Consider the following 14,433-nt stretch of genomic DNA (forward strand, 5'->3'; position numbering starts at 1 on the left):
CTTCATCATCATCATCGTCGTCATCATCAACAACAACAACAACAGCATCATCATCAACAACAGCTTCATCATCATCATCGTCATCATCAACAACAACAACAGCTTCATCATCATCATCATCATCAACAGCATCAACAACAACAGCTTCATCATCAGCAACAGCTTCATCATCATCATCATCAACAACAACAGCTTCATCATCATCGTCATCATCAACAGCATCAACAACAACAGCTTCTTCATCATCATCATCATCAACAACAACAGCTTCATCACCATCATCGTCATCATCAACAACAACAACAGCTTCATCATCAACAACAGCTTCATCATCATTGTCGTCATCATCATCAACAACAACAACAGCATCATCATCGTCATCATCATCAACAACAGCTTCATCATCATCATCGTCATCATCATCAACAACAACAACAGCATCAACAACAGCTTTTTCATCATCGTCATCATCAACAACAACAGCTTCATCATCATCATCGTCATCATCATCAACAACAACAACAGCATCAACAACAACAGCTTTTTCATCATCGTCATCATCAACAACAACAGCTTCATCATCATCATCGTCATCATCATCAACAACAACAACAGCATCAGCATCAACAACAGCTTCTTCATCATCAACAACAACAGCTTCATCATCATCATCATCATCATCATCATCAACAACAACAACAACAGCTTCATCATCATCGTCATCATCAACAACAACAGCTTCATCATCATCGTCATCATCATCAACAACAGCTTCTTCATCATCGTCATCATCAACAACAACAGCTTCATCAGCTTCATCATCATCATCAACAACAACAACAGCTTCATCGTCATCATCAACAACAACAGCTTCGTCGTCATCATCATCGTCGTCATCATCAACAACAACAACAACAACAGCATCATCAACAACAGCTTCTTCATCATCATCAACAACAACAACAGCTTCATCATCATCATCATCGTCATCATCAACAACAACAACAGCTTCATCATCATCAACAACAACAACAACAACAGTTTCATCATCGTCATCAACAACAACAGCTTCATCATCGTCATCAACAACAACAACAACAGCTTCATCATCGTCATCAACAACAACAACAACAGCTTCATCATCGTCATCAACAACAACAACAGTTTCATCATCGTCATCAACAACAACAGCTTCATCATCGTCATCAACAACAACAACAGCTTCATCATCGTCATCAACAACAACAACAGTTTCATCATCGTCATCAACAACAACAACAACAGCTTCATCATCGTCATCAACAATAACAACAGCTTCATCATCGTCATCAACAACAACAGCTTCATCATCATCATCGTCATCATCAACAACAACAGCTTCATCATCGTCATCAACAACAACAGCTTCATCATCGTCATCAACAACAACAACAACAGCTTCATCATCGTCATCAACAACAACAGCTTCATCATCGTCATCAACAACAACAACAGTTTCATCATCGTCATCAACAACAACAACAACAGCTTCATCATCGTCATCAACAACAACAGCTTCATCATCGTCATCAACAACAACATCAACAGCTTCATTATCGTCATCAACAACAACAACAGCTTCATCATCGTCAACAACAACAACAGTTTCATCATCGTCATCAACAACAACAGCTTCATCATCGTCATCAACAACAACAACAACAGCTTCATCATCGTCATCAACAACAACAACAGTTTCATCATCGTCATCAACAACAACAACAGCTTCATCATCGTCATCAACAACAACTTCATCATCGTCATCAACAACAACAACAGCTTCATCATCGTCATCAACAACAACAACAGCTTCATCATCGTCATCAACAACAACAACAGTTTCATCATCGTCATCAACAACAACAACAACAGCTTCATCATCGTCATCAACAACAGCTTCATCATCGTCATCAACAATAACAACAGCTTCATCATCGTCATCAACAACAACAGCTTCATCATCATCATCGTCATCATCAACAACAACAACAGCTTCATCATCGTCATCAACAACAACAACAACAGCTTCATCATCGTCATCAACAACAACAACAACAGCTTCATCATCGTCATCAACAACAACAACAGCTTCATCATCGTCATCAACAACAACAACAGCTTCATCATCGTCATCAACAACAACAACAACAGCTTCATCATCGTCATCAACAACAACAACAGTTTCATCATCGTCATCAACAACAACAACAGCTTCATCAGCTTCATCATCATCATCGTCATCATCAACAACAGTTTCATCATCGTCATCAACAACAACAACAACAACAGCGTCTGTTCCAGATGTTCTGGTATCAGTCTGGTTCTTACTTGTGGTTCCGGTCCAGAGTGCGGTCCACCTTCCCCGTCAGGACGTTCCAGACATACAGAGCTCCATCAGCTGATCCTCCGACCACGTAGCTGCCGTCAGGACTGAACAGAACAGAACCAGACTCCATTCAGAAAACACAGGATTTAGGAGAGGAGGACAAACTCAACACTAACGTGACTTTTATAGGCTTTTAATGTGAAACATCTGGACAGGAAGTGACAAAAGTTTAACAGTTATCCAAAAAAACAGCAAAATAGAAGTGATCAGAGTTAATCAATGAAAACGGAACATCAGTTCTTTCCAAGTTCTGCAGCAGAAGATTCAGATTATATATATGTATATATATATAGATATATATATACATATATATATATCTATATAGATATATTTATATATCTATATAGATATAGATAAATAAATATATCTATATATAAATATATGTAAATAAATATATCTATATATAAATATATATATAAATAAATATATCTATATATAAATATATAAATAAATATATCTATATATATATACATAGATAAATAAATATATCTATATATATATATATAAATAAATAAATATATCTATATATCTATATAGATATAATTATAAATAAATAAATATATCTATATATATAGATATATAGATACATAATTATAAATAAATAAATATATCTATATATCTATATATCTATATATAGAAACACGGTATATTATTCTCATACTACTTTAAACACCACTGGAGGTGAACAGTGAGAGCTGAGAGCTGCAGACATCAGAGGGTCAGAGAGAGAAATCCCTTCAATCTGAAGAACATGAACCAGAACTCACCTGAAGGTCACTCTAGTCCAGTCGGCACCACACTTGAAGCCCTGAGCACTGAACACACAGAGAGGTACAGTTACAGGTACAGCTACAGGTACAGCTACAGCTACAGGTACAGCTACAGGTACAGGTACAGGTAGAACTACAGGTACAGCTACAGGTACAACTACAGCTACAACTACAGCTACAGCTACAGATACAGATACAGCTACTACTACAGTTACAGGTACAACTACAGGTACAGGTACAGGTACAACTACAGCTACAGGTAGTGTTAGGGTTGTAGATGGAGTTGTAGCTACAGTTAGTTATGTCTGTCTGATCTCACCTGAAACTCTGAACTCACCTGAAGGTCTGTCTGACAGCGTTGGTGCGCAGGTCGATGATCTTCACCAGGTCGTCTCTGGAGCAGGTGAGCAGCTCGGTGCGGTCGTGGTTCAGGTCCAGAGACGTCACTCTGCCCAGCAGCTCCAGCTCCTGGACTATACTCTCCGCTCTGCACACAGAACAGAACCACCATCATGATCTCAGTGTTCCACCTGACACTCTATACTCTCCGCTCTGCACACAGTACAGAACCACCATCATGATCTCAGTGTTCCACCTGACACTCTATACTCTCCACTCTGCACACAGTACAGAACCACCATCATGATCTCAGTGTTCCACCTGACACTCTATACTCTCCGCTCTGCACACAGTACAGAACCACCATCATGATCTGAGTGTTCCACCTGACACTCTATACTCTCCACTCTGCACACAGTACAGAACCACCATCATGATCTCAGTGTTCCACCTGACACTCTATACTCTCCGCTCTGCACACAGTACAGAACCACCATCATGATCTGAGTGTTCCACCTGACACTCTATACTCTCCGCTCTGCACACAGTACAGAACCACCATCATGATCTGGGTGTTCCACCTGACACTCTATACTCTCCGCTCTGCACACAGTACAGAACCACCATCATGATCTGAGTGTTCCACCTGACACTCTATACTCTCCGCTCTGCACACAGTACAGAACCACCATCATGATCTAAGTGTTCCACCTGACACTCTATCCTGGTCGATCTGGATTAAAGCTGATAGAGTTAGAGGTGTAGATAGAGTTGTAGATAGAGTTGTAGGTAGATAGAGTTGGATAGAGTTGTAGATAGATAGAGTTGGATAGAGTTGTAGATAGATAGAGTTGTAGACCGATAGAGTTGTAGATAGAGTTGTAGACAGATAGAGTTGTAGATAGAGTTGCAGATAGAGTTGCAGATAGAGTTGTAGACAGATAGAGTTGTAGATAGAGTTGTAGACAGATAGAGTTGTAGATAGAGTTGTAGACAGATAGAGTTGTAGACAGATAGAGTTGTACACGTACCTGATGTCCCAGAATCTAACTTTCTTGTCAAAGTGTCCACTCATGACGCACTGCTCCGTGCACACAATGTCATTACAGCTGGACCCAGCAAACACCGTCTTCATACCTGCACAGGTGAGACGGCAGGTGATGATTCACGCAGACTGAGTACTCTATCACACTTGGGCACCTGGCCCTGGTTGCTATGGAAACCTGTAAAAACCGTCCAATCACGTACAGACTTTGCTGCGGAGGTCCCAAAGTTTGAGTGTTCGATCGTAGCTGCCGGAGACGATCCGAGCGTTGTCCAATAGGAAGCGAGCTGACAGCACCTTCCCACTGTGACCTGTCAAGGTGTGCTGGAGACACGCACAGACACACACACACACACACACACTAGATTGTAACACACTAACAAACATGTGGTTGTACGTACGGTGATGATTGATGCTAACAGGCGCTAACAGAGCTACGTTATTGTCTTCATGGTCTCAGTAGAGGAGTGAGATCATCTCTCAGGCCCCGCCTCCTCAGCCTCACGCTCCGTTCTGATTGGTTCTGTTGGATGTCAATCATCATCACACTGAGCCTGTAGGGTCTCTGTACAGACCCACACTGTGATGTCACATCCTGTCTGTCTGTCAGCAGCTCCTGGGACCACCACTGCACCACTAGAGCATGATGGGAGCACAGAGCAGGGGCTGCTGGGAGCCAACATGGCCGACGGAGTGGGACCTGAGGTTCAGACCTTTTACATCATCACATCACGGACCAGAAGACTGATCTACCTGGACCTGGTTCTACCTGGACCTGGTTCTACCTGTACCTGGTTCTACCTGGACCTGGTTCTACTTGGACCTGGTTCTACCTGGACCTGGTTCTACCTGGACCTGGTTCTACCTGGACCTGGTTCTGTGTGATCTAGGTGCAGTGTGAGGTGAGAACCGTTAAGACTCACTCTCAGTCTGTAGTCGTCTACGGTCCAGATCCGACTGGCGAAGTCATTAGAGGCCGCCAGCAGGTACGAGCCCTGAACACATGACCACAGATACAATACATCATCATCAACATAGTATCACATATACAACAGATATATGACATCATCATCAACATATGATCACATATACAACAGATACATAACATCATCATCAACATATGATCACATATACAACAGATATATGACATCATCATCAACATATGATCACATATACAACAGATATATGACATCATCATCAACATAGTATCACATATACAACAGATATATGACATCATCATCAACATAGTATCACATATACAACAGATATATGACATCATCATCAACATAGTATCACATATACAACAGATATATGACATCATCATCAACATATGATCACATATACAACAGATATATGACATCATCATCAACATAGTATCACATATACAACAGATATATGACATCATCATCAACATAGTATCACATATACAACAGATATATGACATCATCATCAACATATGATCACATATACAACAGATATTAAAACCAAGTAAATATTATTAAAACTAAAGAATACATTAAAAGCAACAGTTGAGATTAGATTACAGAGTAAACACTCACAGCGCTGTCGAACTCGATGCTGGTGATTCCTGCATTGCTGCCGGTCAGAGCTCCTTTAGGCTCACAGCGACCTGAACACACACACCAAATATATACCAAACCAGCACCCATCTGACACCAAGGCTATTCTGAAACACACTACATACATGCATTTATCTATGTAGGAAATTATTCCTCATGCACACACAACCTGGTTACCATGGAGACGGTCCAACTCACCGGCCACGACCTCCCAAAGCTTCACCCTGCGGTCCATCCCTCCTGTTGCTAGGAGACGAGAGCCAGGGCTGAACCTCACTGCGTTCACCTCGCCGTCATGGGCTTCCTACACACACACACACACACACACACACACACACACACACACACACACACACACACACACACACACACACACACACACACACACACACACACACACACACACACACACACACACAGTCAGGTGTGCGTCTCAGCCAATGAGAACAGGTGTTTCTCTGTGTTTTGGTCTCAGGTTGAAAACTGGAGATCATGTCCCTCCTCCTCCTCAGCCTCACGCTCCGTTCTGATTGGTTCTGTTGGATGTCAATCATCATCACACTGAGCCTGTAGGGTCTCTGTACAGACCCACGCTGTGATGTCACATCCTGTCTGTCTGTCAGCAGCTCCTGGGACCACCACTGCACCACTAGAGCATGATGGGAGCACAGAGCAGGGGCTGCTGGGAGCCAGAGGGCAGCAGGAGAGGATTGTGGGTAATCAGACCTTTTACTGCTCATCACTGACCAATGAGGTTACATGCACATCTGAGAAACGTACGCACACCTGGTCAACACGCGCACTTGGGCAACACGCGCACTTGGGCAACACGCGCACCTGGCCAACACGCGCACCTGGGCAACACGCGCACCTGGCCAACACGCGCACCTGGTCAACACGCGCACTTGGCCAACACGCGCACCTGGTCAACACGCGCACCTGGCCAACACGCGCACCTGGTCAACACACGCACCTGTCCAATACACGCAGCTGGGGAACAACAGCTGTTAATGTTTCCTATGAGTCGTGTGGTGCTTCCCAACATGTTAAACTGGTTCCCAGTGGAACCATTCCATGCCGGTCCACTGGTTACTTACAAACACGTGCAGAGCCGTTGAGGGGACTCGAACCTCAGCACACACTCCTGAAGGGGCTTCTGTGTTTTCAGGTGAAGAGCTGAAAGAGTTGGCAGGTCGACGGCTGCTGGGAGACGAACACAGTTACAGATCAGCCTGATCGCAGCAAGGACAGGACTTATCATCATTATTATTATAGCACTAATAACAGTCTTTTATTAAACAGAGACAGCGAGCTGTCAATCATAGAGCTGGGAAAAGGTGAGGACACAGTGTCCTTCACCTGGAGACAGAGAGGACGGACACACTGGAGACAGACAGAGAGACAGACAGGTTAGTCCGGACTCCCAGAGACCTGCAGAGACCTGCAGAGACCTGGACAGGTGATCTTCCAGCTACGTACCCGAATATGTTGGAGATGGAGTCCAGCAGACCGCCAGGAGGAGGCTGAGACATCTTCTTACTGCTCCAAGAGACAAGACACCGTCAACTGGACCGACAGGATCAAGTGGACACACTGTCACTAGATATCTTTACAATCTGTACGTAGCGACGGTCCGCTATACAGAACATAGAATGTATATAGTATAGAAACATAGAACTGAATTGAATAGATGGGCTCACCCAGTTCCTGGTCTCACCTGGGAGTTCTGCTGAGCGCTCTGTTGGGGGAGGTCTCTCCGCCCCCCTTCCCTCCGTCCTCCGCCAGAACCTCGATGTCGTCGTCCCTGAGGACAAACACAGAGTCAGCGTCGCCATGACGACACGGAGCAGCTCTATTAATGTCAACGTAGATAATATTGAGTGTACTGACGGGTCGATGGGGAGAGGCTCTTTGGCTGCGTCCGCCAGTTCCTTCTGCAGTTTGGCCTGTCTGCGTCTGAAACACCAATCAGAGGACCGATCAGAGGACCAGTCAGAGGACCAGTCAGAGGACCGATCAGAGGACCGATCAGAGGACCGATCAGAGGACCGGTCAGAGGACCGGTCAGAGGACCAGTCAGAGGACCGATCAGAGGACCGGTCAGAGGACCGGTCAGAGGACCGGTCAGAGGACCGATCAGAGGACCGGTCAGAGGACCGGTCAGAGGACCGGTCAGAGGACCGGTCAGAGGACCAGTCAGAGGACCGATCAGAGGACCGATCAGAGGACCGGTCAGAGGACCGGTCAGAGGACCGGTCAGAGGACCGATCAGAGGACCAGTCAGAGGACCAGTCAGAGGACCGATCAGAGGACCAGTCAGAGGACCAGTCAGAGGACCAGTCAGAGGACCGATCAGAGGACCAGTCAGCGTCAGTCATCATCAGCAGTGTCCTGCTCACCTGCTGTCCTTCTCGTTCTCTGCGTTCAGCTTGTTGGCCTCCTGAGCCTTCTCAGCCATCCAGCGGGACACCAGCTCCTGGTTGTCTTCGCTGGTCTTCCTCAGTTTCTCCTCCAGAGCAGAGAAGGTGATCTGGAGAGCGTCGTACTCGTCCTTCAGGGTTTGGTTGGCCCTCTCCAGGTCCTACAGGGACAGGAAGTCAGGAAGTCATCATCACGCTACAGCCACAACACCAGCACCGGATAACCTCAAACTACTGTGAAGGAACACCGGAGCAGCTCCACGCCTCCATCAATAACATGATCACATCAGCTGTCTTACAGTATTAGTAGTTATTATTATTAATATTACTATTCTAGACTGGGATGGACTTCCTGTCCAGACTTGGATGGACTTCCTGTTCAGACTGGGATGGACTTCCTGTCCAGACTGTGATGGACTTCCTGTCCAGACTGGGATGGACTTCCTGTTCAGACTGTGAAGGTCTCAGGTTGAAAACTGGAGATCATGTCCCTCCTCCTCCTCAGCCTCACGCTCCGTTCTGATTGGTTCTGTTGGATGTCAATCATCATCACACTGAGCCTGTAGGGTCTCTGTACAGACCCACGCTGTGATGTCACATCCTGTCTGTCTGTCAGCAGCTCCTGGGACCACCACTGCACCACTAGAGCATGATGGGAGCACAGAGCAGGGGCTGCTGGGAGCCAGAGGGCAGCAGGAGAGGATTGTGGGTAATCAGACCTTTTACTGCTCATCACTGACCTTCATCACGTCTCTGACCTTCATCACGTCTCTGACCTTCATCACCTCTCTGACTTTCATCACGTCTCTGACCTTCATCACGTCTCTGACCTTCATCACGTCTCTGACCTTCATCACGTCTCTGACCTTCATCACCTCTCTGACCTTCATCACGTCTCTGACCTTCATCACGTCTCTGACCTTCATCACCTCTCTGACCTTCATCACGTCTCTGACCTTCATCACCTCTCTGACCTTCATCACGTCTCTGACCTTCATCACGTCTCTGACCTTCATCACCTCTCTGACCTTCATCATGTCTCTGACCTTCATCACCTCTCTGACCTTCATCACCTCTCTGACCTTCATCACCTCTCTGACCTTCATCACGTCTCTGACCTTCATCATGTCTCTGACCTTCATCACGTCTCTGACCTTCATCATGTCTCTGACCTTCATCACGTCTCTGACCACTCAACAGTTACAGTTATATTAACTTATTATCTATATACACATATCTATTTATCTGTGATGGGCCATCACGTCATACGTCTTTACTAACCACAACGTCACGCCGTCGAGGAAACGTGAAGCACGCAGCAGCGGTTTCCCCACAAACGGACCTGCAGCCTGCTGTGAGGTCACTCAGAGTGAACACGTTATCACGAGGCTACGTGATGATGTCACGGCGAGGTTACCGACCTGCAGCCTGCTGTGGTGAAGATGGACGACTAAAAGATATCTTAGATACGGCGCCACACGTGTCTCGGCGTGTCTCAGCGGGAGACAGCGTGTTGTTTCATGCAGGTGATATCAGACAGGTGGAGTTGAGTCCAGGTGAGGTGTTTACCTGCAGGAAGCTCCTCAGCTCCCGACAGTCTCCCTCCAGACTTGAGATCTGCTGCTGGTACTCACACATCCTGGAGACACACACACACACACACACACACACACACACACACACACACACACACACACACACACACACACACACACACACACACACACACACACACACAGAGAGAGAGAGACACACACACACACACACACACAGAGAGAGAGAGACACACACAGAGAGAGACACACACCATCACAGCTCCATTAACCTCATCATTAAACACACAGACCAGAGACCAGCCATCAGCTGCAGCGTGTGTGTGTGTGTGTGTGTGTGTGTGTGTGTGTGTGTGTGTGTGTGTGTGTGTGTGTGTGTGTGTGTCAACTGACCTGGCCTCGTTGTTCTGGATCTCTTTGTCCTTCTGTTGAATCTGGTTGTTGAGTTCGATCACACTCTGAGCCAGCTGGACAACAAACACACACTTATTACACTTATTAACACCACCACATGTTCCAGGACCTGCCAGGACCTTCAGGACCTGCCAGGACCTGCCAGGACCTTCAGGACCTTCAGGATCTGCCAGGACCTTCAGGACCTGCCAGGACGCATGTGTGTGTGTGTGTGTCTGTCTGTGTCTGTGTGTGTGTGTGTGTCTGTCTGTGTCTGTGTGTGTGTGTGTGTGTCTGTGTGTGTGTCTGTGTGTGTGTGTGTCTGTGTGTGTGTGTGTGTCTGTCTGTGTGTGTGTGTGTGTGTCTGTGTGTGTGTGTGTGTGTGTGTGTGTGTCTGTGTGTGTGTGTGCTCTTACTTAGGATAAAATTGGGGACTTTCATGCGTTTACACACCAGTAACACGGGGACACCTCTGCCTTTGGGGACAAAAACCATGGTCCCCAGTTGTTTTTCATTTAAATAGTATTCAGCATGCTCCAAAATGTGTTTAGGTCTTAAAATCTCAATGGTCCCTAAAAGTGATTTTTATCATTTTTCTGTGTATCTGTGTGTGACAAACACTACCCCCCCCCACCCAATCTGTGTATAACTCTACATCGCCATCTGGTGGAAGTGTGTGGAACTTGTCCCCAATAGTGACAATTATCATATCTGTGTGTGTGTATGTCTAGGACCCCATAGGTAGCCAGCGTTTTGCCTGATAAGCTAGCACTACAATAACATGCATATATTAGCACTACATGCTAACTGCAGTGGTGATGTGGATTCCCATGCATTGCTAGCAATTAGTAGCATGTAGCTAACATTACCATGGCCAGCTAGCCTACATCTCCAAACCCTACCAAGCGTTATAGCTAGCACTACATTGGCATGCAAATATTAGCAACTAACTTAATTTTAGCTTAATTAGCTAAGTAAATGTACATACATATGCATTGCAAGCTATTGGTAGCATGTAGCTACCATTACCATGGTCAGCTAGCCTACTTTACCAAACCCCACCAAGCATTGCCGCTGGCAGGCATAAGTGCTATGTACAGTAAATCCTTCCATAGTTAACAGTGGCGGAAGAAGTACTCTGATCTTTTACTTAAGTAAATATGGTAATCCCACAGTGTACAAATACTCTGTTACAAGTGAAAGTCCTGCATTTAACATGTTGTATGTAAAAGTACACAAGTAGGCTACTAGCATCAAAATATACTTACCACAAGTAAAAGCACTCCTTATGCACAATGTTTCATTTCAGAATAATATATATTATAATATAGGATTCTAATTATTTAAGCATTGATGTGTGTAAGGTTTTGAGGTGGTTAACTCTTACAAACAGGATGGAAACTGGTGGGATTGAGGTGTAAAGTTTGGTGGAGCAATGAGCAGCAACAGTCAAACATGGATTTTTCCAGAGATCAAATTTATGCGACCATAAACAAGTTAAAAAAATCAAGTCTCACCAATGGGTAGCAGGCAAATACACAACAAAACAGGTTAACAGTGTGTAGCAGATTCCAGTTATTGAGGTGTGACAAACAATTTAACAAAAGGACATATAGCATCATATACAACCACAGACATCAATAAGTAGATCTGAAGATGAAAGGTTATACTATATCATTTGGTCTTATGGAGATGGTGGTGGAGAGCATTGTCTTACTGTACATATATATATATATATATATATATATATACAGTACTAATGGAATACTTGTGTACTTTTGGCTGGAAAGTTTATGGAAATCCATCAAATCCTTATGATATCAAAATTAAATCTACAATACATCACGTCATTAATTCTTAAATTGTTTTTCCACCTCTTTTTTGTTATTTTGTCATGTGCTGCAGTGCAGTAAGAGGGCTCAGTCATTTTGTTGTCCTGAACAATGACAATAAAACTGTATCTCTATCTAAAGCGATTCATTGCAGGGTTAAAGGCGTATTCAGACTCCCAAAGTCTCAAATAGAGGCAAGCGTAATCAGGGGCAAAGCTGGCTCCCATCATAGTCCCTTTGCATTGTCTAAACAATCTTTCTTGAAACACAGGCACATTATTACTCAATACCCACTCTGTAGGTTCCACTATAAAGCCTGTGGAGGTGTCAGTCGCTCTCTATCTGACAGATAATGACTGACTGCTCGAAGGCCATCAGATTAATCAATATTAGTGTATTCATAGTTTTCACGTGACGTCACAGCCCTATGGGAACGCCTACCTGGAGGGCAAAACAAAGCTGCCCTCCACTGTCCACCAGCGACAGCCCAGCTTTTACAACACTGTTAGTTGTTGTTCAATTTGATGCACAAACCGAAGAGAAGACGAGACTGGACTGTGTTTATACAGCACCGTCTCAGAACCAAAACCCTGATCAGAGGATTGTGGATTTGTGCAATTAAATTAGACGTGCCGCCGTCCCTGACGAGAGTGGACTACACCAACACTGACTGAAACTGAACACCCATGCAGCCAACGACTACGACCGAGCTAGCTGTCTCTCCATCTCCATCAAACCAGCTCATTTAACCATTCAACCATTTAAATCATTTTCCAGACATCGCTTCGCAAGCGGTGTTACTACGTCTGCTCTGCCTGTGTCCGTCTCCAGCGGCTGCTTCAACTACAGAGATGCGAGTAGTGACAGCTAGCTTGACCGCAGTAACCAATGTTAATTTCTTGTCCTTAACCTTGTCATCCTTCACCATTCAGATTGAAAGTCCAGATAACTGTGACGTTATGTAGCTAAACATCACCAAAGTACAGCTCCGGGGACGTAGCTGAGACAACTTTTCGACTAGCAAGCTATGCTAGCTAACGCTGTCTGGTTATCAACTCCTTGATCAGAATATAATAACTTTCATCACTGCTCATTTTAGAAAGGCTACCGCAAGAAAACGTCTTCTTTGTTTAGATTATCAACCAGACAATGGATCATAGATGTTTGTTACTTGCTGTCAGCGCTAGCTGGTGTAGCTAGCATGCTAGCAAGCTAACAAGCCTAAATTTTCCCAGTATCAGACAGAATTGCACAGTGAAAGCGAGGCTTATGGGAAACCAATCTAAACGCACATTACATGAACAAAGAAGAGGTTTTCTTGCGGTGACGTTTCTAAAATGAGCAGTGGTTAAAGTTATTAGATGCTGTTATGACCGAGGAGTTGATAAGCTAGCGTGCTAGATAACTGAAAAGTTGTCTACTTCCACTTAAATGATTAAAATACTGCAGCAGGTACTGTTTGTGGGTCACATGTGCCTAAGACTTGCAGTTTGTATATATATCTTTGTTTTTCCTCGCTTGAGAGGTAAACACTTGCTGATTGTAAAAAATAAAGATTTGACAGCCTTGTGCTCTTCCTGGGGTCTTGGTTTTGCCCTCCAGGCTCTGCGCGAGTCACGTGACTGAAAACTAAGGCTGTATTCGAAACCGCATACTGCATACTACTGAGGAGCGCAGTATGCAGTATACAGTACATACTGCATTTTGGCCAAATTAGTACGTACTACTAGTATAGTATGCGGTTTCGAATACAGCCTATGAATAGTGCTTCTACTTCCATTGTAATCATAAAGTCCCAGACAGTATCGACTTGGCTCAATTTATTTAAAACTTCTGTAGTGTCCCAAACACATGTAAGTAGCTTATGAACAGAGGATTTTAAATAGTAGACTATAAACTGTGAAGCTGGCTCTGTGATACCTCTTTCACACCAATGACCAGGATCAGATCAGGGTTATCTGACCCTGGTTCAATCCTTCTTTTGTCAATTCAAACAAAGCCAGTAAACACGGGTTGTTCCTGGTTCAATTCAGATACAACCTGGGTCAGACCCAGGAGCAATACATACCAATTAGC

The 14,433-nt window shown here is 44.6% G+C and overlaps 1 protein-coding gene, 1 long non-coding RNA gene and 3 other non-coding genes across 5 annotated transcripts; all 5 read right to left on the bottom strand.

Moving 5' to 3' along the window:
• Positions 1-2,329: 2,329 nt before the first annotated feature.
• On the bottom strand, positions 2,330-11,020 carry atg16l1 (ATG16 autophagy related 16-like 1 (S. cerevisiae)). The gene is made up of 16 exons (XM_037763208.1): positions 10,979-11,020; positions 10,526-10,761; positions 10,149-10,218; positions 8,559-8,740; positions 8,050-8,115; positions 7,877-7,963; positions 7,639-7,698; positions 7,257-7,362; positions 6,358-6,463; positions 6,139-6,209; positions 5,503-5,574; positions 4,783-4,903; positions 4,566-4,671; positions 3,533-3,682; positions 3,193-3,240; positions 2,330-2,469 (listed from the first exon to the last, which is right to left on the bottom strand). The coding sequence occupies exons 1-16, from the start codon at positions 11,018-11,020 to the stop codon at positions 2,364-2,366; spliced, it is 1,629 nt and encodes a 542-aa protein (XP_037619136.1). The 3' UTR covers positions 2,330-2,363.
• LOC119484410 lies at positions 5,032-5,317 on the bottom strand. The gene has a single exon (XR_005205996.1).
• LOC119484407 lies at positions 6,627-6,907 on the bottom strand. Its single transcript, XR_005205994.1, has one exon.
• Positions 6,697-7,250, bottom strand: LOC119484406. Its single transcript, XR_005205993.1, has 2 exons — positions 7,099-7,250; positions 6,697-6,945 (listed from the first exon to the last, which is right to left on the bottom strand). It is a non-coding gene; the product is annotated as an uncharacterized LOC119484406 (long non-coding RNA).
• On the bottom strand, positions 9,040-9,320 carry LOC119484409. The gene has a single exon (XR_005205995.1).
• Positions 11,021-14,433: the final 3,413 nt, after the last annotated feature.

This window comes from Sebastes umbrosus, unplaced genomic scaffold (genome assembly GCF_015220745.1).
Source record: "Sebastes umbrosus isolate fSebUmb1 unplaced genomic scaffold, fSebUmb1.pri scaffold_206_arrow_ctg1, whole genome shotgun sequence".
Classification (NCBI taxonomy): Eukaryota; Metazoa; Chordata; class Actinopteri; order Perciformes; family Sebastidae; genus Sebastes; species Sebastes umbrosus.